We start from the raw sequence: 26,806 nt of genomic DNA, 5'->3' as shown, positions 1-26,806 counted from the left end.
GGATGACGCCAGGAGCTCAGTGAGGCTGCAACTGGGAGCCGGGAACTTACTCTAGGTCTCCCACTTGGGTGGCAGAAATGGAGCCATGACCTGCCAAGCTAGGACTGGAACCCACACATTCTGCCATAGGAATGTGGCATCCCAAGTGGTTTCCTGACCCAAGTACCAAATGCCTGCCCTAGGAATCTCATTCTATACGAAGGGCGTGCAGTACTCTCCAGTGTGAATTTCCCATCTTATGTTATTGCATTTTCCTGTTGTCAGTCATTTAAGGTAGTTTTCAAATTACTGCTACTAAAAACCATGTTTATATCTTGGGCATCTTGAGATTTTATTTCTGCAAGATAAAAGCACCAAGGTAAAATGTCCCTGGTTTATTCATCTGTCACTCTCCAAACTGCAGTTCCAGAAATTCACAGCAAGCTCATTTGCTAGCAAACCCTGAGCTGTCCTGCTGTGAGGCGATTTATGGATTCTGTTTAACATATTTAGACATCTTGTTGGTGAAATATTAATGAGATTAGGGGGTGCTGTCTCAGTTTCTTTGGAGATGTGGTATACCTCACTGGTTTTTTTTTTTTTTTTGGTCTGGAAAAAAAACCCCTGGATTCTGAAGCACTTCCAGCTTTTTAAATATACATCTACCTGATCAGTCTGCTTAAATGGAAAAGTAATTTGCTGCAGAAGTTTGATGCTTTAGTGATGTGTGCAATCCTGACATGTTGAAAGGAACAGATGGTGGTGATTTCAGTAATCTTGTTGCCAGCATTAAAACAATGGACTTTAAAGGTGATTTTAATCCTGTAAAGAAAACGTGCATATTTTCAGGTGATCGCTCTTGCCAGTGCAAGAATGCCATTTTCCATGCAAATTTGCAAAAGCACAAAGTGTAGCCTTGAGAGAAGCACTGGCTACTTTTAACTTGAAATATTGGCCATAGTTACCACATTCCTAGTGCTTTCTCTGGTTTTCCTGCCTAACAAGCATCCACATACTTGACCTTCACACCTCTTGGGGGTAGTCTTTCTGTTCTCCTTTATCTCAAGGGAATGGGCTTCAGGAATGTGAGGGCTGATGGGAAATAGCCCATCTGGAAGATGCCAAGCCCAAGCCAGCCATTGTGTGTGCTGCATCCCTTTACAAGGTTTTTCAATTTAATTATGTTCCTGTGAAAAGCAGAGAGAGAGAGAGAGATCTTCATGTGCTGATTTATTCTCCAAATTCAGGCAATTTGGGATTGGGCCAGGTCAAAGCCCGGAACCCAGAATTCAGTCCAGGCCCGTCCCTCATGGGTGGCAAGGACCCAAGTGCTTAACCATCTTCCCAGGATGTATGTTAGCAGGAATTTGGCATGGAAGCAGAGCCAGGACTCAAGGCTCTATTTAATATGGGATTCAAGTTGTATCTTAACTACTCTACCAGAACCCCAGCTTAAATTTTAATATTTCTAGATTAATGGTCATTGAATTTTTTGAGAAAATATAATTGTTCCAAATTGCTTTGCATTTAGACTTGAGGGCAACTAGGCAAGTATAACCCCAGCTGAGTAAGAAAGTTACTGAAGCAACTCTGGGGTCATGGAGCTCTCCCACAAGAAGATCTCCAAGTGTTGAGCATTGATTGAAATATGAAGGCATTAATATCCCCCTTGGACTGGAGTTAATGGTACATTAGGAGAAGCTTCCAGTCATATTTATGTCCCTTGGATTTACCCCAAGAAAATGTTTCCATTATGAAAATTGCAGGTGTAAAAATATGTTCTGGGGCTAGCATTGTGACACACTGCAAATTCAACTGCTGCCTGCGGCAACAGCGTCTCATATCAATGCCTTTTCAAGTCCTGATTGTTCTACTGCCCATCCTGCTCGCTGCAAAAGATGGCTCAGGTGCTTGGGTCCCTGCACCCATGTGGGAGACTGAGATGGAGTAGTTCTAGGCTCCTGGTTTCAACCTGGCCTAGCTATGGCTGTTGGGCCCTTTTGGGGAGTGAGCTAGTGAATGGAAGATGTGTGTGTGTGTGTGCATGCATGAGAGAGAGAGAGAGTAAATCTTAAAAAAAAAAAATTTTTTTTTTTAACTATCTTCTGTTAAGAACCCTCACAAGAAAAATCTTGCCCTGAACCCCCTGGAATTTGGTGCACGTGCCCAGTTTATGCTGAAGTGGTATCTGAGAAAGATGCCTGCAGGTTGGAGTGAGCTGCTACCGCTGGGGCTTTGCTGCCTCCTCCTCCTAAGAATTTCTTTCCTGGTCCTTAGCAGAGTCTCCAGCGCTCTTCCCTACCATGTACTCTGCATCTTGATCTAGTGCCTGTTTTTAAGCATATGGCTGGTTTGGCTGTAGTAAACTGAGCATGGATCAGTGGATTCTGCTGTTACTTCTTGACTTGGTAGGCTTTTACTGTTGCTTGTAGAAGATTTTTTTTTTTTAACTGTTGAGCTGTGGTCCTTCATCCTTGATGAGCTCTCTCTGGTTATGTCTTTGAAGCCTCTTCAGCCTTTGTTGATGTCACCTTCCTTGCAGCACCCTGTACATTTCATAAAGGCGTCTTTAGATTCTGCACTTCCACTTCGTGGATATGAACTCCTTTCAGTCTTAGGGCCTTGGCACATACTGGTCTGTCTGAGGCTCGCCTCCTATCACCAGTTTCTTATACAGCAGCTCACTTTAGCTCACAGCTGCTGGGGAGCCTTCCTATTCTTCTCTCCTTCCTCTAACCAAGATGACCTATTATTTGTGATTATTCCATGAATCTCTTTTGTAAGATTTGACAGACTATTAGAGACCTGGGCAATATTCCAGTGCAGTAACTCTTTCTCCCATGAAAGAACAAGCATAGCTCCTACTTCTCTCTCTCTTTCTTCTCTCTCTTTTTAAAGATTTGTTTATTTTTATTGGAAAGGCAGCTACACAGAGAGGAGGAGAGACACAGAGAAAGATCTTTCGTCTGCTGGTTCACTCCCCAAGTGGTAGCAATGGCCAGAGCTGAGACAATCCGAAGACAGAAGCCAGGAGCTCCTTCCAGGTCTCTAATGCGGGGACAGGGTTCCAAGGCTTTGAGCCATCCTTCACTGCTTTCCAAGACCTCAAGCTGAATGGGAGCTGGATGGGAAGTGGGGCCACTGGGAAACAAACCGGTGCCCATATAGGATCCTGGTGCATTCGAAGTGAGGACTTCAGTCACTAGGCTACTGCACCAAGCCTAGCTCCTGCTTCTCCTGATTCCCAGTTGGCTCCTTTGGCCCCTCTGCTTTTGGCTTTTCCAGACCAGCATTTCCTCTGAAATGCATGTGTAGGTTCCTATCACTTTCCTGTCCTTCCTATTCACTCTGTCTTCTGGCCTTTGCCCTGTCCCCTCTCTGGTTCTTGTTCTGGGCCCAGCCAGTCTTATCTAAGGCATTTGGCCTGTTGTTTCTTAAATATTAACAGGTTGCTTTAGTGAGTGTGTTTGCTTATGTTTCTTATGCATATTTTAAGCTAACTAAGAAACTCAGGCAAATAGGACAAATGAGCATGTAACCACTGCCCAAACTTCCAAGAGTCAGCGTTTCCCATGGTTGTCTGTGTTTTAAAGAAACACAAGATACAAATCAGTTGGAGACACTATTCCTCACCCTCTTCTCTCCACTTAAAGATAAGGCTTGTGGAAATTATAACACTGGTTTGGAAAGTCTGTAAATGGAGGTTTGTGGAAAAGCACCATGGCCACCATGGCCACCATGGCTCGTCTTTGCTTTCATTTACGTTTTCCTGATTTCTGATAAAGGCAAACATTTTCTATCTTTATTGGCTACGTAGAATGCTCTTGCAACTTGCCTATTTCATCTCTGTGGCTGTCTTACTGGTTTGTAGGCTTCTCTGTATGCATTATTCCTTTGGCTGTCACATGTGTTGTGGGCTTGTTTAAATTTTCATGTGTTGAGCATCAGTCTTAACTTTTACTATGATATCATTAACATTTTCCTCTATTGTTTCCAGGCCTTTTGACTAAGATCTGGTATAGTAACATTCTCTTCTATTATGTCTACTTTTTATATTTCGGATGAGTAGATCCTTCCCTATCCTGAGATTGTAAAAATATTTTCCTCAGAAGTGTTTGCAATGTGCTGCTTCTCGTAATTTGATTTCTTCTCCATCTGGAATTGATTTTTGTGATCAGGTAAAATCTAATTTGCCTCAACCAGCCTGCCACACCTAGAATTGGCCATGTTTCTTTCTTTGATTATTTTCTACTTCCTGTTCATTTTTCTTGTCATATTACACTGCCTAGTACTCCTGTTGTGAGTCTTTAATAGGCAAGTCCTCCACCCTATGGAAAACCTCATTTAATTTGGTTATTCCTTTAACCTATAATGTAGGTGTGGTCTCCACTTTATAGATGGGATGACTGAAATGTAGAGTAGCCTTTCTAGAATCATGCAGCTGGCGGGTGACAGAGCCTGGATTCAAACCAGGTGCAAGTGAGTTCTCTTTGGTCATAGCTGAGTTAGGGGACAGGAACTCTTTCTACCTTGCCTGCGCATGCCAACATTCTCTATTTCGAGTAAGGAAAGGAAATTTTTATTGAAGTGATGCCAGAAAAGCACTCCCAGTGTGTGTGAACAAAACTAATGGGCTTTGTTTAATTTAGACTTGCCAAGAGTAGATTAAAGCACCTTATAAGTATGAAACCGCTCTTGTTCCAGATGGCATAAGCATTCACTCAGGTATTCTAATCATATCACAGTGGAACTTCGAAAATAACGGGTAGACCTTCCTAGTAAGTTAGCATTCTGAGAAATACCATCTAGTGACTGAAACACCTCCCCCATCATCCATTGTGCCTTGTTGCCTTCTCAGCCTGTAGCCATTCAAAAAACAAAAAAAAAAGTTGAAGCAGTTTTCAGAGATCTGCCCAAAACAAGGTAATATAAGAAGATGAGAAAATCAGAGCAAAGAGAAAATAAACAAGGTAAAATAGAAAATAATCTGCCTTAGTGTCATTTACTCAAGTTTGCCCACAACATAGCCTTAAGCTTCCTAGCAACCAAAGCAAAGAAAGCCTGTCCAGCTACACAACTCACAGTGGGCATGAGATGAAAATAGAATAGTTGCTAAGGGGACGCTCAGTGTTTCCTGATCTGAGACTGGAGAGGAGCTACCACACGGCCCTCCAGCAGGGATTCTCATGATGAGGTCAGTGGTGTCCTTCCACGTCTTTGTTCCCAACTGAGCCCAGTGTATGGCGAAGGTGGCCTCCCAGAGGAGGCCAGCATCACATCTACTTCATTCCTTATCATGTACCACAGCTCCAACCAGAGCCTGAAATGTAACAAATGTCTAGAATGTTCTTGGTAAAGGTATTGATTGATTGATTATTTGAAAGGCAGAGAGAGACAGGTAGAGATATCCCATCTCCTGGTTTACTTTCCAAATGCCTGAGGCACCCATGGTTGGCTGGGCCAAAACCAGGAGCCTGAGACTCGGTCAGGCTCTCTAAGGTGGGTGGCAGGGACCCAAGCACTTGAGCTGGTGCGTGCTGCTTCCTAAGGGTACGTGTTAACAGGAAGAAGAGTCAGAAGCAGAACCAAGACTCAACCGCTGCACTCTGATGGGAGATGTGGGCATCCCAGGAGACTACACCCAGTGCCCATACTCACACTGCACTTTTCAAATGAATGTGTGCTAGTTGTAGTGTTTGTTAATAAGCACTGATGGCTGAGTGCAGCATCATTATATTGAAGTCAGCTATATTTCTTTATACCAGCAGTGAGTAAGCTGGGAATGAAATTGTCACAAATTCCAGTACAGCAACATCAAGAAGAATAAAATAGGAATAAATTTAACAAGACTGAAACAAAATTAGTGCATGAGAACCTACACCAGCAGTATGACAAAATTTGTAAGCAAATGTGGTAAAAGCAGTTTTACGTGTAGTAAAGAGACAGGTATTTTAGATATGTGGCTGTCTGATGATTTGGTCAAAGGTTAAGTTTTTAAAAAAATTTAGCTATTTTTATTGGAAAGGCAGATCAGATTTATGGAGAAGAGAAACATATCTTCTATCTACTGGTTCACTCCCCAAATTGCCACAATAGCCAGAGCTGAGCTGATCTGAAGTTGGGAGCCAGGAGTTTCTGTAGGGTCTCCCATTTTGGAACAGGGTCCCAAACACCTGGGCTATCCTCCATTGCTTTCCCAGCCCATAAGCAGGGAGTGATATCGGAATTGGAGCAGCTGGGAAATGAACTGGTGCCCAAATGGGATGCCAACACTTGAAAGTGAAGGATTAGCCTGTTGAACCACCCAACCAGCCACTATAGTCTAAAATTTTAAGAAGCGCACCTGACTGGGACATACTCAGAAGTTCCCTATGATCATTACTTTTGTGAGAAAGTTCCTAATAAGGAGCAGCAGAGACTTGATGTTTAAATTCTTGGCCAAGAATCTGCAGCATGGGGTATTAATGTTACCTGTCAAAGATGCTGCTAGAAACTTAGACGCACCCACAGTGTATGGTGAAGATGTGTTATCAGGTTGTGTGTGGAAAACAGGAGGCCACCTCAGATGGTTAGCAGCATCTACTTCAAGGACGCTGCATAAGACAGGTCTCAAGTAGTGATCTATACTCTGATATGCTGTACATGTGTCTTTGTCATGAGCTGATTCTTGCTGATCCCATCATAGGAGTCTGCCAGTATTCTAGATAACCTTAGATGCTACCATCTCCCCTGCCTCACAACTTTGTAAAGAAGGGGCATGCACTAGCTTGGTCCAGGTGCACCACATCTGGTGACTGTGCATTCTCTTTGGCTGAATGCCCTGGTTCCTAGCCTGGTGATATCAACACCCTTTATCCCTGGTAGGCTAGAGGTGTTTTTGTCTGTGAGGTACGATGTGTGGTTGTACTTTTGGGGGACCTTGTTTTGATGTTTTCTTTAGGAAACGACAGTTAAAGAACTGTCCTGACTTTACAAAGGCTTAGGTTCTAGAAGGGAGCTGAGAGCTGCTGGTGGATAGTTTGTGGATGGTGCAGTGAGATCTCGGGCTCAGGAGCCAACTGATGCAGTACAAGTCCTGGTTTACTCATAGGCCCTCCTGTGTCATATTTTTGGAAGGACAAAAGGAGGTTATCCCTTAAAGCTCTTCATACAAGCTTCTTAGGTTGCAATAGCCAAGATTGGGCTGGTCTGAAGCCAGCAGCAAGGAACCCCATTTGGGTCTTCCACATGGTGGCAGGAGCCCAGGTACCCTGACTTTCCTCACTGCTTTCCCGTGCACCTTAACAGGGAGCTGGATTTGAAGTGGAGCAGCTGTGACTCAAACCACTGCCCATATGGGATGCTAGTGTTGCAAAGTGGTGGCTTAATCCACTATGCAAAGCTTCTACTGCTAATCCTTCAGATTCGTTTTTCTCATAAAGTGCAGGTGAGTGTGTGGCAGTTTTGTCATTTCCTGTAGGGAGACGACCAGGGGGAGAGCTTGTTTGTGTTGGTGGAAGAAATTAGGGAAGAAGGCAAGAGTCTGAAATGGAGTGGGAGGAACCGGTCCAACAGCCGAGTCTGGTCACACAGCCCCGCAAGCCTCTCTTTAGTGTTTGCAGGACCAGGGAATAAACTAAAAATCCCTTCTCATGCTGGCATTCTGTGAAACCACTCCCATGCTTGCCTTGAGGTGCACTCTTCACTGTGTCTGCAGCTAGAGAGGTCATCCAGGAGCTATGTCTCATGGATGTCAGACAGCCTTGTCCTGTGTGTTCTCCAGTGCCCAGGGAGCCCAGCTTATGACTTGCTCTGAAAAGTCTGGAGCCAGGAGAATGTTTCTGTCTCTGTCTGAACCCTGAGGTGAAGGATGTCTCCCACCTCTCCCAACTGCTTCACTTGCCAGGGATCTCAAAGCGAAAGTAGAGTCCCCTGCTTGTGGCTTCCCTCAAATGACTCGAGTCTCTAAGAACCGAATGTTGCCATTGTTTGTCTTAGGCACTTGACTTTGGAAGGCTCCATCAGGTCTTTTTGTGTCATTAAATGGGACAAATTATGCATGTGGTGCAGATAATAAACATACCGCTCTCTGTCAGGTGCATCCTTGTTTGGTTCCTGCTCCAGTCCGAAATGACAGCAACAGCATCTAAGCTCTGCCGCCTGCTCTGCACCTGGCACGGTTCAGTGTGCCTCTTGTGCATTTTCTCATTAGGCAAGTCTGTGTTTGGAGGTGCTGTTTGTTGCCCTTATTTGCAGATGAGGGGAGTAAAGCAGGTGAAGCAGCCCTGCTGAAGTCTCACGGGCAGTAGGTCACTATCTCCTTCTGTGACTAATGCTGTATAGACGGGACAGTGAATTTTAGACTCCCCAATTTTTAAACTCCAAAATTCCTTTGTTTTGGGGTATTCTGGAATTGGCTTGTTTATATGACTAATTTGTAATTAAGCCACAAATGAGAAACAAATGGGACAAAAGACAGAGGGGGAAACCAACAACCATACAAGACTAGAGAAACTTCTGTGGTTTCTGCCTTGTCTTCCTGTTGATTCTCCTGATTCAGAGAATCTGGGGTGTCTTGGGAGAGGAGCCCATGGTTTGGAATGTGTGTCAGGAAGGGCTGGGGTTAGGGGATTCTTCTCTGGGGCATCCAAGCATCTTGAAGACTTAGGTCTGCTAGGGAGCTAGCTGCGCTGTGGGATGCCCCACATGTCTGTGGGAGTGCCTTGTCTGGTCCTGTAGAGGTCATGGAAACACTCCCCATTGGTTACCTGACTACCAGAGCAAACTGTGAGGGAACCATCAATCCATTTGGTCCCAAGTCCTAAACAGATCCTACACGGTGGTTTATTGTGATATGCCCTCTCCTGTTAGCACTGAATGTAAGAATGGTCACATGTGGAAGTGGGATGGGAAATGGTAGTAGTCATTCATGGGCAGGCTGACCACCTAGGGCCCACCCGGCAGAGACTGGGAGAGGATAGCCTACCTTTGGCCAGTGGACTCAGTCACTGTGCAGATGTCCCAATGTGACCAAATGATAAGACAGTTTAAGAAACAAATAATGCAGCATTTTGTACATTCAACTGTATTTCTGAGTCAGTTAGCCAGTCAACAGACATTTAGTGAGGCATCTCCTGGGGTTAACACTGTGGCGGGCACTGAGCACCCAATAGCAAGCCAACTGGGGGCCCAGTTCTAGGGATGAGTAGGCAGATGGTCCCACTGGCCGCTGCCTTTGGCCAAGTGCTGCGCTGGGAAAGCCAGGTCTGTGGGAGTCACTTTGGGTGACTCTGCCTGTGATCTGGAGGTGGTATCACTGCTCAGAGCCTTCTGGGAACTACCCTTCAGGAACTGCATTTGGAGCTGGTCTGGGCCACACAGGAAAGTCCATCTCACTGTTGTATTTTATAGCCACACCTAGCTCATGACCAAAAATGGTATTACCTGGCTTGATGACCCACTATTCCCATACTTGGCTTCGATGGACTTGCCTGTGTGCCAGAATTATATCCAACCTCAGAGAAAGGATATTTACCTCCACGGAGCATATTAACAGTCATTTGGATTATTTGGTAATAATTTCTCAGTTGCCTAAACCCCCATTGTGCCTAAACCCCCACAGCACTTTGTCCAATCTCCCTTGTGGCACAACTATCTCTATCTTCATACCCAATGTGGGGCAGCTGCTCAAATCTGTATATTTTTTTTAACTCAAACATGCCGGTTCTCAAAGGGCATTTCCAAAAGGCATCCCAGAGTCACTTAGAGATTTGTAAAGCATTGTGGGAACAATGGGCTTTGTGGTGGCCTCTGGAATCTTCCAAGCCTACCTCCAGTCTGTCCCTCCCCTTTGTCAGCTTATAGCCCACTGCAAACCAATCATTGCCTCTAATCCTCTGTTGACTCACTTGTGCTCTAGGGAAAATACTTGCCTGATGTGGGCTTCTATAAGGACAAGGAAAAATACTCATGTAGTGCCCAAGGCCTACACGTGGGTGGGTGTCACCATTATTGTCAAATTAGGGTGATTACTTAATGGATGCATAAGAGCTGATCTTTAGCAGCTAAAGTCCTTGTCTTGCACACGCCAGGATCCCATATGGGCACTGGTTCTAATCCTGGCGGCTCCACTTCCCATCCAGCTCCCTGCTCGTGGCCTGGGAAAGCAGTCAAGGACGGCCCAAAGCCTTGGGACTCTGCACCCATGTGGGAAGCCTGGAAGAGGCTCCTGATTCCTGACATCGAATTGGCTCAGCTCTGGTCATTGCAGCCACTTGGGGAGTGAAACAGTGGATGGAAGATCTTCCCCTCTGTCTCTCCTCCTTTCTGTATATCTGACTTTCCAATAAAAATAAATAAATCTTTTTAAAAACGTCATAACTTGTCCAGTGGTTGCATCATTTTTGTAGAAAATTTGTGCAGGAAGGAATCTCAGTCCAACCTCTTTCTTTCAATGAGACCTGGAAAAGGGAGGTGTACTAAGTGGATCAGTTGAAGTCATCTGCTGGCTCATGGCAGAACAGGCCAGACCAGAGCTTCGTTCTCTGACCTTGGATTCTTGCTCCTGCACCAGAAGTTGCCTACCTGCTTTCAGTGGGCTTGGGTCAGGCTAGGAGCTCTGGTTCCTGGTGTTCCTGGGTGACAGAGCTGAAGATCTGGGACCTGCATTTTCTGGAGCTCCCATCATGGGCTTCCCATAGCCCTGTGTAGTAACGTGTGTCTCCTCATAGTGCAGATAATGTGCTGGTTTTGTAGCTCACAGTGCTGGCTTGAGCAGTCCAGATACTGGTTAAGGAGTGTGTCAGACAAACCCAGTGTCCCCACCTGCCAGCTTACCACTGCTTAACCTCTCCGAACTTTGGTTTTATTAGCAGAACAGCAGCAGTGAGAGTATCTATTCCATGGTGGTGTTGTAAAGGTCAGTGAGGTATTGCAGGAAGTGTGTAAGCATTGCCTGGCCCATGATGAGCACTATTTAGAATCGATCTAAATAGGCTCAGCAGCACGTGCCCCCAAGATGTATGTAATCCGTGAAGCCTTACTCTCTCTCCTGAGCAGGTGTTATTGGCAAATTCCACCCTCCTCCCTCAACCCCCTTGTCATCCAACAGCATTGTGGTCTCTCGGATCTGTCTCACCCCAACCGGTGGCCCTAAGAGCTGCAGTAAGTTAACAGGTGTGGCTCATCAGGAATGGAGTCAGGAAGCCCTGGGTTTTCTTTCCATCAATAGTTAGAGGCAGAGGCTTGAGTTGTGGTGAGGCAGCAAGTGAAGCCACTATATACAAAGCCAGCATCCCATGGGAGCACTGGTTTGAATCCCAGCTGTTCCACTTGCAATCCAGCTCCTTGCTGATGCACCTGGGAAAGCAAAAGACCACCCACATGTTTGGGCTCCTGCCACCCACATGGGAGACTTGGATGCAGCTACAGGCTTCTGGCTTTAGGCTGGCCTAGCCCTTGTTGATTATCACCATTTGGGGAGTGAACAAATGGAACAGTCTCATATTTACTTTCCCTGCCTTTCAAATAAATATAAGAAATCACTTCAAAAAATAGTTACAGGCAGAAACACAGACCACTGGGTTAGGCTGTAGTGGTTTTTTTCGAAGTCACCTGTATTTTGAAGTGGGTTCACCTTGGAGGAGCCTTGGTACTATGCACCCCCAAAGGGGCATGCCTCTTTGGACGTGTGCCCTGTAAATTCACCCTGAAACTGAGTTCTTTGTGCATTAACATGTTAGTTTTCTTTTTCACTTGTATAAGATTTTGGATAATTGGGAAGTTTTAAGTTTCTGTTTGGAAACCCTAACACTTTGGATTAAGGCCAGAATAATCCAGATAAGCCTAAATTAACAGAATCCAACTTCATAAAACCTCGGGATGGTTTTCCCTAACATCAAAAATTGTATTTCACTAAGATTCTTGTAGTGCCCTGACTCTGGGTCATGGCTCTGTCTTGATTCTGAGTGTTACATCATTTCATTCTGGCTTATGCAAGTGCTCAGCACCCTGCACGTTGCAGTATTCTTCGCTATGGCCCGCGTTTGGGCCACTCTCAGTGAGTCGTATTGGTGATGGATGGGTTCAGAAGGAAGCGCAGCAGGAAGAGGCTTAGCAGGAATGGAAGAGGTGAGGCAGCTCCATGTGAGATTCTGCAAAGGGATTAAGATTTGGCACGGGCTTGGTTTCTGTGCAGCCTCTTAGGCAGAGAGCCCCAGGAGAGGGAGGCAGGCTGTCAGCTGAGGCTTCGCACACTCTCAGCCTGCCTTGAAGGGTGGTTGGCTCCTCTCTGCCTCTCTCTCTCTCTCTCTCTCTCTCTCTCTCTCTCTCTCTCCCCCTCCCTCCCTCTCTCTGAGGTACCCAGTTTTTCCTTGTTCAAGGATGGATGTGGATGCAGGAGGCTTCAAGAAGACAAGGTAAGAGTTTCAGTTTTTTAAGAAGTCCTCTGGTGGTCTCAGTGTCTGGGGAACTGTACTCCGTGCAGCGTTAACCAACACACAGTTCCTCTGAGACATTTACAAAGAGAATCAGAAAGCATTATTTCCTTGTTGAGAAAGTTTCTGAGTTGTGTTTATCCAAAATGTTTAATTTTTTTTTTCTGTAATCACAAGTTGGAGATATCTTCCTTTGTTTGTTTGCATTTGGAGCTAGAAGATCTTGAGAAGGATCTTGATAGTTTATTACGTGTTTATTTTCATTCTTTTTACAAGGGTTTATGGTGTGTTATATCTCAACATTTAGTTTAGTGAAAACTTTGATTTGGTATGGTCTACTAGCTTTGAATAAATTGCTCTTGAATTTGTTTTATGTTTCTTTTGAACTTTTATCTTTTGGCTGCTACAAATACGATACTGGTAGAGGACATCCAGAATTGTGAAAAACTGTAACCAAGGAATCCAATGCAAATGTATTTGATGTTATCCATGATCAAAATGAGCAATGTGCTTTTTTTTGTTTTAGTTATGCTTTACTAGACACCCCCAAAAACTCAGTGCAAGTATCCAGTTTTGGGGAAAGGTGATGAGTTTATCTGAGAGGTTATTTCTCAAGACATGAAAAGCATGTTAGACCTTTGATAAGATTAGCTCCAGAAAAGATCATTAAGGGACAGCTTTCTGCTTACCACCAACTCAATTCCAAAATCCACTCCTTTTCTTTAAAAAATTGAGAGTTAAAAATAACCCAGAATAAAACTTGAAAACTGGGTTTTTTTTTTTTCTCTCTGTATTTGGCTAACTTCATCGCAAAGTTCTGTGTTGAAGGAATTCAAGCTATGAAGACTACTCTTGAAATGGCTCACACAACTCTATCTGCGAGTCTCTGTAACTTCTCCAAGGGCATGGAGAGTGTTTCTGAGGACTAGGATTGAAAATTTCAACTGAGTGTGGGTTCTTTCCTCACCCCTGCGAGAGATAACACCACTAAGTAGCACAAGGAATCATGTCAGTTTCTTGACACGATCCCATTTTTATCTGTGTCCAAAATTGTGTGGAAGGAACATTGGACACGTTTCAGGCCAGCGAGGGTGCCGAGCGAGTGTTTCTGGTCATTGTGGCAGGCTCCGGACAGAGGGACCCCTGATCACTGTAACTTACTGGAAGCAAAATCTTTTAGGTCTAGGGGTCTCTGACGTTATGGTTTGGGTTGGTGAAGGGATAGCTGTGCGTTACGTTATTTTTTCTTTTAGTTCATGCAGTCCTCTGTCTTGAGGGAAACACTCTGGAAATAGAAGCTCTTGCATTTAGTATTGCTTTAATCCAGCATTTTAACCATTGTGTCTTCATTTAGTGGGAATGGCTAATATGAGTGAATTGTTGTGTTTTTGGTGAATGACCAATAATAAGGTGACTTAAGGATCAATCGGAAAAATTGTGATAGCAGGTGCCATCTTTCAGAGGATTATGAAGAAGCGCAATTCAGCATTCATTCTCCCTGTTACTGAAAAATCTAGACAAGCCGTTGCTGTGAATGCTTCTCATAATTGAGCTTTGAAAAATCACGGAGTATAGTGTGAAAATGGCAAATGCTGGTTTTCAACAATGTCTCAGTGTTATATAAATTTAAGGAATATCCCTGTTACTCAAATATTTTTAGATATATTGGCAGTAACATCTGGGAGTAGCTGCCATGAGTTATCCTTTCCTCCTTGAAAAAGTCTCTCGTTGTTGTTTTATCTAGTTAAACAGTCAGATGCGTGCATAATTAGGACAAATTCACACAGTACAAAATAGTAGACCCGAAACCATCTCCTCCATGGAGACGTCTTCAGAATTTAGAAAAGGAGTAAATAGTTCTTTAGGACTGTGCTTCTGGAACAGTATATGTGGTGTTGGTTAATACATAGCATCCTGGGCTTTTCCACAGAAAGAGAGGAGAGAGACAGGTGGAAGAAAGATCCAGCTGTGATTTTATTTTTTTTATGACCACATACCCACACTCCATCGCCCCCGAGAGACAGGTAGAAGCTGCAGGTCCCACAGTTAGCCAGAGATGGAGTGCAAGGAGACGGCTGTTGTGTTGCTCAGAAATGGATGGCTCTCTTGAAACAGCTGGTCAAGAAGGACAAGAAGCCAGGGCGGATTATTGGAGTAGTAGAGAAATCTGGCGGGGGGTGGCGGGCATGGCATGAAAATGCCATCAGGAAATGCCCCGTGGGTGGAAATAGTCAATACTTGATGAAGCTATGGCCGTAGAAAGGGCCACCTGACAGGGATAATGAGATTGAGCTGCAAGCTGGAATAGGACTGGCTGAGGTTAAAAAAAAAAATCAGGCCAATTAGTAATAATGAGGGTGTTTACTCACTTGTAGATTGGCACGATACCGCCCTGGGCTGGAATTAGGACAAATGATAATTTCCTGTGCTAATGACTGTACAGAAGAGAGGGAGAAGTATCCTAGAAGTTGGAGGGGTGTCTGTGTGCGAGCTGATGTGATTTAATGACCCTAATAAATGTCAGATGCGTGGTCTGCTCAAGAGTGGAAAACCGAGGTATCTATAGATGATGGGACCTAGATAAAAACAGGAATCGTAATTATGAAAGGAGTCAGTATACCTCAATCTTGCCTTTTAATTTTGAAGAGAAGCTGACTGCCAAACACCTTTTGGAAAATGAAATATGACAAGATTGGAAAAAGTCCATCTTGGCAGGTGTGATTGCGAAGAGCTAGGTTTCTTCTATCGAACCTTCTTGGCCTGATAAAGTAAGAATAAACAACCCCATTTTAAAATGCTTTCTTTGTTTCAGGAATTGTGTGAAACCCTCTGTGTGCCTTAATTTGTCTTATCCTTGTAGCTCTGGAGTTTGTTTTATATAAGATAATAGTTAATATTTACAGAAACAGCACAAAGAGAATTGCTCAAGTAGATGCTTCTTAAGAAAGAGAAAATAGTAGAGTTAGGGTCCAGCGCCATAGCCAAGTGGCTAAATCCTTGTCTTGCATATGCACCTGGATCCCATATGGGCGCCCGTTCATATGCTAGCTACTCCACTTCCCATCCAGCTCCCTGCTTGTGGCCTGGGAAAGCAGTAGAGGATGGCCCAAAGCCTTGGGACCCTGCATCTGCTTGGGAGATCCAGAAAAAGCTCCTGGCTCCTGGCTTTGGATTGGCTCAGCACTGGCCATTGCAGTGATTTGGGGAATGAACCAGTGGACAGAAGATCTTTCTCTCTGTCTCTCCTTCTCTCTGTATATTTGCCTTTCTAATAAAAAAATAAAAATGAATTTAAAAATTTGTACAGAGTTAGTTTAGAAAATACCCACACATAATTTAATGGACATCCGATAAGAAATTGATATGAAAACAAATATAAAGGACATTTTAAGTAGCTGAAGTGTGGGAACCTGTCCCTCACTTTGTAGGACCTTTGTGAATGATGGGAATACTTGGTTGACATGGAAAGGAGCCAGCAAGCATCATAAATTACTTTGCTTGCTCCTTTCAGAGAAATATATCAAAGTGAGCACCAATCTCAAATCATCTTTGAAAGCACACGCACTGGATCAAGAAGCAGTAGATGTACAGAATGTTCTAGACCTCGTTGACAGAGTGTATGTGAATAAATCACGAGGACAGCTTGGCTGGCTTCCAGGAGTGCTAAAGGAATTCCAGGGTGAAGTCCTGAGGGGTGTTAGTGAAAGTGGTTCACTTTCACCTTCAGAGGTCCTGCAGACCCCTAAGGCATGATGAAACTGCTCTCTTTGGCCAGCAATGATAATAAATATATATGAAGTATAAAATGTAATACATCAGTGTTTGAGGTTATGACTTTGGCCAATCCTGTTTTGTCACTGTCTGGAAGGTCTTTGGGAACGTTTCATTCCTGAAATGGCCAAGAACTACCAGCCCCTGATAATCATGTAAAATAAGCACGTCATAATTCATGTGAGCTCAGTAGCAAAGCCCAAAGAAACAAGTGGGCGGTGGCTCAGTCTTTCAAGACACGGTGCATCCTAGAGCCCTGCTTCACCGAGGGGGGCGAGCCTTCCCACAGCCTCAGAGGTAGACTCTCATTCCCTGGTAAGTGCACGGCATGTGGATTTGAGCACTCACCAGCTTTTGAGCCCCAGCTGCACAATCTCGCTGCTCCATTTGCCTGGTGGTCTAGCCAGCTCTCCCCTTTCCAATCCTGGTGGTCCTAACTCCACCTGACCTTGAAACCTAGGAACCTTGTGCTCTGCTTTGTAGCAAGTGGCCTAGATTCTTCCTCACCTGTGACTGACTTAGCTTGTACAGCAGAATGGTGATGTGTCAGTAGAGTCCAAATTTGTGCTGAGCAAGACAGAGAACCAAGACAAGGAATTGGTCGTGGTCAAAACCGGCAGCAATAAGCAGGAGATGAGGAGTGAAGGGTGAAGGTCATTTGATCATGTAACAGGTATTTGTGGAACTCCCACAGTGGGCCAGTCAGTATAGCTGCAACACAAGTATGGATGAGACAGCCCTGGTGCTGATGAGAAACAAGTAAGCATAGTAGAACACGGTGTCTCAGTCTTGGCGTTATTGATATGTTAGGATAATTTCTGTCCTGTGATCTCTCCCCACTGGATGCCAGCAGTTAGCACCCAATGTACACAGAGCTATAACAGCCAAATATGTCTCCAGACATTGTTCAATGACCCATGGAGGCAAAATCACCCCTCGTTGAGAACCACTGCAGTGAAGTGTGGAAATGAAGGCAGAATAGGCTATTATATGAGCTTATAGCAAGTCCCCTTAATGACGACTGGGAGGGGAGGCTTCAGAGGACACCTGCAGGGTGCAAAGTCCTCAGAAACAAGCTAGGAGAAGCAAAGTTGAGAGGAGGAGTTCCAATGGAGGGAATAGCTGGGCCTGGAGACCACATAGAAGAAGCCCAGGGCTGGCTTCGGCTACTAACTGGGAAGGTGGATAGTCTTTAGGGGAAGCACACACTTGTACATATAACCTTATGTCTCCCCAAGAGACAGTATTTCACAGTCAGCCCTGATGGCAGCTAGTACCTTGTTATGTTGTGCTGGGACGCAGGTAGGCAGCACCAGCAGGTGAGGGGTGATGCTGGTTCAGAGATGCGTAGGCCCGGGGATCTCAGGTGCCACGAGGGGGAAGCAAGCATCCAGCTCCCTTCTTGGTGAATTTTCAGAGATGTAGAATTCTAACTTAACTACTTCTCATGGCCCAAATTCCTGTTATCTAAATCTAATCAAGTTAGACCCAAATTTTAAAATTTATCAATAGAAAACTTTTCTTCCATAATTACCCTCCCAAATGCCTCCAATTGTTAGTATATGTGCTGCCAAAGAGAACACGATCTCCAATTATTAGTAACTGCAGCCTGCCTCAGCATTGGCTTTAACTGAGAATGTGTGTCACTTGGGTCCAGCACAGTGGCCTAGCAGCTAAAATCTTTGCCTTGTATGCTCAGGATCCCATATGGGCGCCAGTTTGTATCCCGGCAGCCTCACTTCCCATCCAGCTCCCTGCTTGTGGCCTGGGAAGGCAGTTGAGGATGGCCCAAAGTCTTAGAATTCTGCACCTGAGGTAGACACCCCAAAAAGGCTCTGGGCTCCTGCCTTCGGATTGGCACAGCTCTGGTCAATGTGGCCACTAGGGGAGTGAATCAATGGATGGAAGATCTTCCTCTCTGTCTCTCCTCCTCTCTGTTTAGCTGACTTTCCATAAAAATAAAAGAAATTTTAGAGAGCGAGAAAGAAGGATATTCATCACTCTTTGCAACAGAATGACTGGTTTGTATCTCTTGCAGCAAAGACATGGGCTCCCCATGATGGGTCTACTTGGGGTTCTACAAAGATGAGTACATTGGAGGAGGATATGCTATTTCTTTGAATGGCCTTGTCCCTTCTGCAACACTCCTTTTTTGCTAGCTTCTTGGTCTCCATAGTACCTTATGGGCCTTCCGGTCCCTTAGCAATAACTGGCACAGAACACCTGTATTACGCCATCAGCCCTAGGGATGCACAGGAGAGGAAGAAGAATCAGAAAAATGTGGGGGATGGGAAATAATAGGCCTCACTCCATGCTAACTACTTCAATATGGGTGAATTCCCCTTAGCAGCCCTTTGTTACTGGGTATTGTCTTCTTCCATGTTCGCACGAGCACCAGCCCTGCTTTCATGCTGCTGGTAAGGGGTATTTAACTGGGATCCAATCCTCCCTGTTTTTTGGGCTCTGAAATCCATGTTCCTTCTACTTCAGTATTCTGGAAGAATCCCCAGAGCAGAGGGCCTTGCCAGGACCCCACTGTTATGTTGTAAGGCCTGTCAGGGCTCTTCTCGAGCCGTTAGGCAGGTCTGGAGTTGAGTGAGTGACCTCCAGGCATAAAAATCTGGCTTGATCCCCAGCAGTCAGGGGTGTACAGCTTGTGATCTATGCATGTCCTTCTTTGGGCCCTCACTTCATCATCTCTTCCCAGGAATCTTCAGCTGGCTTCGCAAGCAGGGAGCCTCGTTCTTTTCTTTTGCCCTGTTGCCTGCCTTGAAGTTAAAGAACCCGGACCCAGATCTGGGAGATCCAGATTCTAGGGACTGCTACCTTCCACTTGCTGTTTGGTCTGGAATGCATTTCTTACTCAATTGACTCATTTGCAAAATGATCAACCAACCATAAGCCCTACCTGGCTGTCTCGCTGGTTGTGTAAGTGTGCAGTAACACAGTGGTTGTAACAGCAAACTGGAAGATGCATGTCTTACCCTCATCAAGAGGTACTTTGTCAGAAATGGGAGGAGGGAAATGGCAGTAAGATGCTTACTGAGCAAAGGAATGAAAGTGACTCTGTGAGCAGGTGGGTTCCAGAGAAGATATTCATAGCAGTCAATCTGATGTCCACATCAGAGAAACAGCTGGGGTGTACGGAGTCTAGGTATGTGTGTATGGTAACATACTAGGCATAGACATTATAGCTTGGGTAAAAGAAAGTATCAAGAATTTTATAACTGAATGGACCCCAACAATTATCCAACCACCATCCCATTCTTTTGATGATCATATTGAAGAATCAGACACCCATGGCTAGATCAAGGTCATATGTAGAAGAAAACGAGTCAACACAATTTGGCTTATCAGTTAAGTTTCATTTGGACTCTGTGAAAAGAAAGGGAAATCCTAATAACTTTTGGTAACATCTACCAATAAAGGTAGACCATATGACTACCGTGGTAGTAATCACAGGACTGGAATCTGTAGTGTTAACCAGGTTAGGACCTGGGGCTGAAGAGAGCAGCTCGTAGTTAGGCATGCATACAGGGGCAAATGAGTCAAGGGAGGTTTTCATTAATGAATCTGTCCACTGAACCAATATTTACTGAGCACCCACAGCTGTGTGCCAAATACTAATCCAGCTACTTAGATGTAGTGATGCACAGCCAAACCCTTCCCCTGGACCAGCTGGTTGAGCTGTATCCAGACTTGCTCTAAAAATGATTAGGGAAGGTGTGTGACAAGCTGTCAAGGATACAGAGATGGAGTTCAGGCATAGGACTGGCAACAGAACCATGAGCTTACGCTCAGTGAAATAAGCCAGTCTGAAAGAGACAAATATATTTTCCCTGATATGTGGCAGTTAATATGGAATACAAAATAGGGTATAAGAATGAAGTGGTCACGTTGGAATGTGGTTGTCTTTTTTAGCCTTTGTTTGTACTCCAAAGGAGCTGTGATCTTCCTGCTGCTTTTTACTTGATTAGTCTGTTATGATTGGTGCTGAATTAAACCTGTAATTATAGGGTGGATTAGACAAGTGAATTTCAAAATTCCATGCGAAAATGTTGAGCCTGGACAACCTAGGGTTTTGGACAGAAAAGAGGGAGACCCATTGGAAGGGGGCTGCTGGAGACCAGCTGCGCGGTGGTAAGGCTGTAATGGAGCTGGGGCCGTGGGAATGGAGAGAGAAGGGGCCCATCAGAACAAGACTTGAAGTGCTGGTGGCTACCTGGCCTCAGGCCTTGAGATACACAAAGGTGACACTGAGATTTCCTATCCAAAGGAGTGGATGGGTGATATGGCAATGGGATAGCTAAGGTGTAAGTGACAATGAGCCTGTTTGGTGGCAGTCACACAGTCAGTTTGGAGCAGGTTTGGAAGGGATGGCAGAATGGCCAAAGCACAGCGTCATCTAACGGGGGCTGAACCTTGCTGTGAAGGGTATAGTTAGAGCCCTTAAAAGAGGCTGACTTTCCCTGATTACAAATTAAGGAAGGAGAGCAACTGCAGAATAAAACAGCAGTTTACCAGGGAGTCTGTTTATTCCCTTCTTTCTCCGTGGTAATCTTATTTTTTTATGTTAATGCAATATTCATACAAAGAGAACAGAATTGATAGATAAAATCCTAAGAATATAGTAACATTTCCTTCCCTTCGCTTTTCTGTTTTTTGAGATAATATTTTTAATTAACATTGTAGTTAAGGGCTCTGCTAATTGACACGTATAAAGTTAAAAAAAAAAAAAAACCAAACCTTTATTTGGCAGTAATGTAGCCAAGGACTAAAGACAATTAAACAAAAGATGACCATTTCACCCATACACAGAACATTTCTAAAATAAATCAGAGATCATTAAAACTATAATAGCATAGCATTCTTTATCATTCCCTTTTAAACAGAAGATAAATTTTACTGTGTGCACTTTCAAACAAGCACAAACATACAGAAGTAGTGGTATGAGTGTCCCTTACCTGGCCTCAACCTGCAGCAGCTTTGCCCATGTTCTTTCAGCAACCTGCCCAGCAGGATCTAACTCTCCTGCTAGAGAATTTACACTAAACTGCCCCGTAGGGAATCACTCCATGATGTGTTTTTGACAGATACAGGCTGTTTTTAAGTCCAACTGTAATTTTATCGTACCAAAAGAAACAACCCTAAATTTATTTTTTAAAAATACCATATCTGTTTCAGACTTTCCTGGTTGTCCCCTACATAGTTTTCAGTATTTGTCCTTTGGAAAAGGGATAGAATGAAGTTAAAATAGCCATTTGGATGACATTTCTCTAGTCTTTTACTTCCTTGCAGCTCCTTGCTTTTGTATGTGCCGTTTACTTTTTTGAAGAAGCTGTAGTGATTGTCCCATAGATATGGTTTTGGAGAGCCTTGAGCGACGCTTTGGAACTTGTTCCTGTAAGCTACAAACATCTGTTAGGTGACTTGGGAGTTGTCTTTCCTGGGTGTCTCTGTCTCAGGATTCTCAGCCACTGTAGCCGATAACGTAGTTCCACCCAGGGAGCTGGGTGTAGCCCAGGCGAGGCCAGCGAGCGTTTCCTTTGCTGATAGTGGCCTAACAGCACACGTGTGTCATGCTGTACCAGGCCATGTGGGGAACACAAGGAACAGTGTGATTGCCTTTGCTTGGCTCTGAGGAGCTTATGATGCAGTTGAGAGGAAGAAAATTACATGGAACTGACCGAAGAGCACAGGCAGCTGGGCTCTGGGAAGCTTGGCTACAGCTGGAGCAAACCCCAGCCTTGACACTTAGCAGCGGTGTGACCATGCACATGTTGCTGCGCATTTCTGAACCTGATTCCTCATCATTGAAACGGAAAAGAAAAGCCTCTGCCTGCCTTAGGAATGTATGAGGAGTCGCCGGCGTGGCCTTGGAGCCAGGCAGTTTGGAAGCTCACTCTGGAGTCCTGCTCCTTCTTGGTAATGTTAAGTTATCCACAGCCACCACGCACCATACACCATGTCAGTCCATGCTCAGCACTCCCCGTGTCAAGCCTCATTGTAAGGCTCTTGACAACTCCATTTGACAGGTCACAAAACTGAGGCTTACATAAGTTCGAGCTCAGAGCTCATGCTGTACACTGCTCGAATATATTACTCTCCCAAGCAGGTCCATTAAAGCTCACTATCCTTGTTTATAAAGGAGAGATTGTATCTTACAGAATGATTGTGAAAACTAAGACAAAGTGTACTCTGAGAATAGAAAAATCAAGGCTTTTGTTTTCATGGTGAGTTACGGAACAACAAATTAGCTTTTTTACTGTTATTTATTTTAGTTTGCTTTGTCAAAAACAGTTTTTATTCTTGGGTTATGTAATTATTTTTAAAAAAATGTTTATTCTTATTTTCTGTTTTACAATGTTTATACATAGGAATTCCTCTGCCTTCCCCAATTCCTTTCTCTCCCCAACATTGCCTCCTGTGTTTTGGAGTAAAATAGTCCATCGGGTGTAGTCTTGACTCCAGCATTCTAATAAATTAGTTTTTTCCTGTTGAACTGTCCTGTGATATATTAAACTGTGTGGGCTATTCATAAACACAAAAGTGATACAGAAAATGGAGACGTTGACTCGCATTTTGAAACCTTCATGGTGAAGGAGGGGTGAGTGAGAGTCAGCGGGTCTTTGGCCATCTCAGGAGCTAGGGAAACCAAGTGACTGGGAGACTTGATGTCCAGGGTTCTTATAAATGCCCATTTGAAACTTCCCAGTTGTCCCATTGACACGTGCAAGACTTGTGAAATGGGCCCATGACAGATTTAGGGGGTTCTATGAGGAGAGCCACCCAGTGGCTGTGAACCCTCCAGACAGGAAATGTAGTCGCTGTCAGCACTGCACTGGAGAACCCTGCTGTGGCCCAGTGAGGAAATGGGGTGCAGATGGGAGCAGGTAGAAAGAGCGCCATCTGGAGTCTCTCACTGGGTATCCGGCTCTGCCTGAGCCATGTGTGGCTGGCTCACCCAGGGAGGCCTCAGACTCCTCATGAATGAAACCCACGAGGGATCACCCAAGTCCTTCAAATTCCTTAGCTCTAGGGATCGCTGAAATTATTTTTAAAGCTAAAGTGGGGGGGGGGGGGGATCAACTACAGAAAACAGATTTCAGTCCTTATTAGGTTTCAAGTAGGAACAGACACAGAAGCTGAGACTGAAAAAGAATTCGAAGAAACACCGAGAGAAGCATCTTGGATGTTGAGTAGATAAAGACTTTACGGTGATGCTGGTCAGTGCTGGCCTTGCATTCCCCACAGACAAGAGATGAATCACAGGAGACATCAGAGGAAGTGGAAAAACCCCTCCTCAGAAGCGCATGGGTTGTTTGGATTCAAGTGAGCGAGCCTCTCCTGGGAAAAGGCAATGACTCGATAATTCCGAGGATACTTCAGAAAGTTTGTGGAAATGGAATTACAGAAAAGTTTATTTTAGTGTGAAACTGTAGTCTGTGACAGGTTCAGGAAGCTGTACCGGATAGCCAGCAAGCTCCCTAACAGGGCTAGCTGGAGGCGGTGGGTGGTGGTGGTGGGATATTACGGACACGAGATGCAGGTTGTGGAGTGCAGTGAATTCCAGGGGGCTGGTGGGCTGTAAATGCTGTAAATGCTGTTAGTGGGTAACACACATTTGGAGTTACCTGAACACCACTAAGGCCATGGGGCACAATATTTTGGAAAGTGGTGGAGCTGGGTGACAGAGAAACGGGGGTGAGATCCTGACATGGTATCCGAAAATGGAGAGGAGAATGGATTCTATCCCCCCGGGGACCTTCAAGCAAAAGCCAGATGCACAGAATCAGCCAACATCATCATCATTGTCAGTATCACTGTCATCGTTGTCACAACAACAGCAACAGTAAGCATCTGTTCCATGCCAAACAGCAAGCCAGCTCCATTAGCCCCCTGATGGTGCCAGCCTCCCCTACCACCCATCGGGGGGGGCATTATTACTTTGTCTTCCTTTGGCCTCAAATGCCAATGAGTCTTGGCAAAGGTGAACGTTAAAATCAGTGACTTGCAGAGATGAGAAGTCACAGCCAGGCTTATCTCATCCTTTCTGAGGCCTGCTTAGAGCCTGTTGCACACGTCTGCCATGCCTTTGGGAATGCAGAACCAGCAGCAACAGCAGTGGCAGTGTTCGCTTTTATAAGTTGCAAAAATGATGTCTGTCTATTGCTTTAATTTACACTTTTTTGGATCACCAGGGAAAGTGAATGGTGGATTTGCTGGCTTGTCACAAATGAAGACCCAACCAGTGTGTTTAGGTGACCAGTCCAAGGCTCTGTGGCCGCCTATTGAAAGGGCCAAGTCCAGGACTGGTATGCCAACCCCTCCAACCCGGCCTGCAACTGCGTCCTCCATGCCGCTTCCCTGGGCTCTTCTCCCAGCTCCTCACCCCAGCACTTTGGTGGGCAGTGTGAGAAGCTCTGCTCATTCCCCAGGGACTGGCCACGATGAGAAAGAAAGAACAGGACAAGCAGTCCTTAGCCCAAAGCATCCTGACACAAAATCCTTCCTTTTTACAAAAAGCCTTGGAATCTCTTCTGATGAATAATAGGTAACCACTCAGACGTACTTGAAAATAGCTGCTACGTTTTGAAATTGAAAATAAAAGCAAAGAAGAAAAATTGTAGAGGAAGCCGACAGCATGTTTTAAAAACAGTTCTCACTGGAGATGTTCAAAGCCAACACAAAAACCAGCTAATAAACTTCCCATCACAATCCCAGGAGAAGTGTTCCTTAAGATCTCACTGGGGCACTTGGAGACAAGAATAGCTGTTCCTGGGAACTGTCTCTTTAATGGGCACTGCCGGTTTCAGCCACCTGGGAAGGTAGATGCTCTTATTGGCCTCATGATTTTATAGAGGAAAACTGAAGCTTATCAGGATAAAAAAAATTTTTTTTCAAAGACCGTAAGTTAGTGGCAAAGCTGGCACTTGGACTGGGGCCCAAATCCAGTGTTTGTGCTCTTAATTGCTGTGCTCCTTAGCACCCTGCACACAGGTCTGTAACCTTGAACTAGGAGTCCCCAGAAGATCAGTCATCAAGCACAGTGGTGAGGATGCTGTGCTCTATATCAGAGTGCCTGATTTTAACTCAAGGCTCCTCTTGCAGTCTAACTTCCTGCTGAGGCACACGCTGGGGAGCAATGGGTGATAACTGTACTTGGATCCCTGCCGTGCACGTGAGATCTGGATTGAGTACCGGGCCCTTTGCTTTGGCCAGGCCCAGCCCTGGCCGTTGCAGCCATTTGCAGAGGGAATGAGCAGATGGAAGATCTCTGTCTACCTTTCAAAAATAAACAAAGCAAAAAAAAAAAAAAACCTGTAAAGGTCACTTGTCAAGTTCCTTCCTTTCTCCTAGATTAACATTAACACCATTTTTCAACTCCAGTAATTGATGCTCAGGAAATTTGTTGTAGATAGCAGCTCTGAAGTGTTGCAACCCAAAGGATTCAACTGCAAGCATCTTGCTGCTTCCTGGCCTGTTTCTTTTCCTCTCACTCTGCGTATATACAGCCATGTATTTGCACATGTGTGCATGTACACACATGTATCCCCCCGCCCAAATATGTGGTTAAGAATACACTGGGTTCAAGTAACTGAAGCAAACAGCTGGCTGGAATGACAGACTCCACGACTGAAACGCACCATACCCTGTTCCTAATTGCATGATTTGAAGTTCTCTTTGAAGAGGAGGGTCATTGCACCTTTAGCAATCCTTACAGGAGCTTTTTCAGTATGGATAACTCTTGACCCTTCTTCAGTAGCAACAGAGGTGGGTCCGTGCCTTGTGTACTGTATGTTTCTGTCTGGGGCTTGTGCACTGAGGAAGATGAGCAGAGGAAAGTGTCAAGAGGACCAATGTGTGAATACCTTGACCACCTTGCGTTGCCTCTAGCAACTAAGATTTATGTGCTAACTACACTTAGAGTGCTTGCTGTCCAGTATGCACTGCTCCAAACAGTGTAGACAGTGTCCACATAGTGCCAACCTCCTCTTAATGCTAAAAGGGTAACTGAGGTGCACAGATGGGGCTTGGCATCTTGTCATATACCTGCTATATGGCAGAGAACGGACCAGGCAACCCGGCTCCCGTGTGCATTGCTGGCAGGTGACAGAGTTGCAATCTCTTCTAAGATAGAAGTAGATTATTTTCACGCAGGGATTTGCTCACACAGAGGCTAAGCCTGAAGTTCATGTATGCGGTGGTCCTGAGCAGGTGGGGGCAGAGGGCGGAGCCGGAGAACCTAGCCGTGGGGAGCAATGGGAGGTGAATTAGAGCCTGCTTTGGTGATTGATCTTGTAAGAGTGGTTTGTCAAGGGAACGGACAAATGAAACATCATTTGCAGCTTCTGTTTACCACTTTGATATGCCACAATTGATTTCTTTTGATAGTCTAAGTCGCTGAATTTAAATACCCCCCCAATGAGATACTGTGACTTATAATTGGCCTTCAGTGCTGCCGCACCCCCTTACCCCCATCTTCTGGCACAGTGGGCTCAGTGCACGTCTCCTCTTGTGGCATTTGACCTCTCACTCTAAAAATAAGGGCCAGCTGAGTGCTGTGGTTCCTTGTGGCGCAGATGGAGGCTTCACTAGACAAGTGTGGTTTGTATTTCTGAACAGCTGCACACATGGGACGA

At 44.9% G+C, this 26,806-nt stretch overlaps 1 protein-coding gene across 4 annotated transcripts in view; it reads left to right on the top strand.

Annotated features, from left to right (window-relative positions):
* The window catches only part of PLCE1 (phospholipase C epsilon 1), a 239,590-nt gene that overhangs the window by 42,394 nt on the left and 170,390 nt on the right, over positions 1–26,806 (top strand). For 2 of the 4 annotated variants that reach the window (XM_040992440.1, XM_040992438.1), the window contains exon 2: positions 12,315–12,321. The exons of the other annotated variants lie outside the window; for them this stretch is intronic. In XM_040992440.1, the coding sequence (XP_040848374.1) occupies positions 12,315–12,321 (7 nt within the window). The remainder of the gene's footprint in view (positions 1–12,314; positions 12,322–26,806) is intronic. 4 annotated transcript variants of the gene reach the window in all.

The sequence above is a fragment of the Ochotona curzoniae genome, unplaced genomic scaffold (genome assembly GCF_017591425.1).
Source record: "Ochotona curzoniae isolate NIBS_2020 unplaced genomic scaffold, NIBS_Ocur_1.0 contig_66, whole genome shotgun sequence".
Taxonomy (NCBI): domain Eukaryota; kingdom Metazoa; phylum Chordata; class Mammalia; order Lagomorpha; family Ochotonidae; genus Ochotona; species Ochotona curzoniae.
The sequence above is the reverse complement of the archived record's forward strand: the minus strand, read 5'-3'. Positions and strand labels throughout refer to the sequence as shown.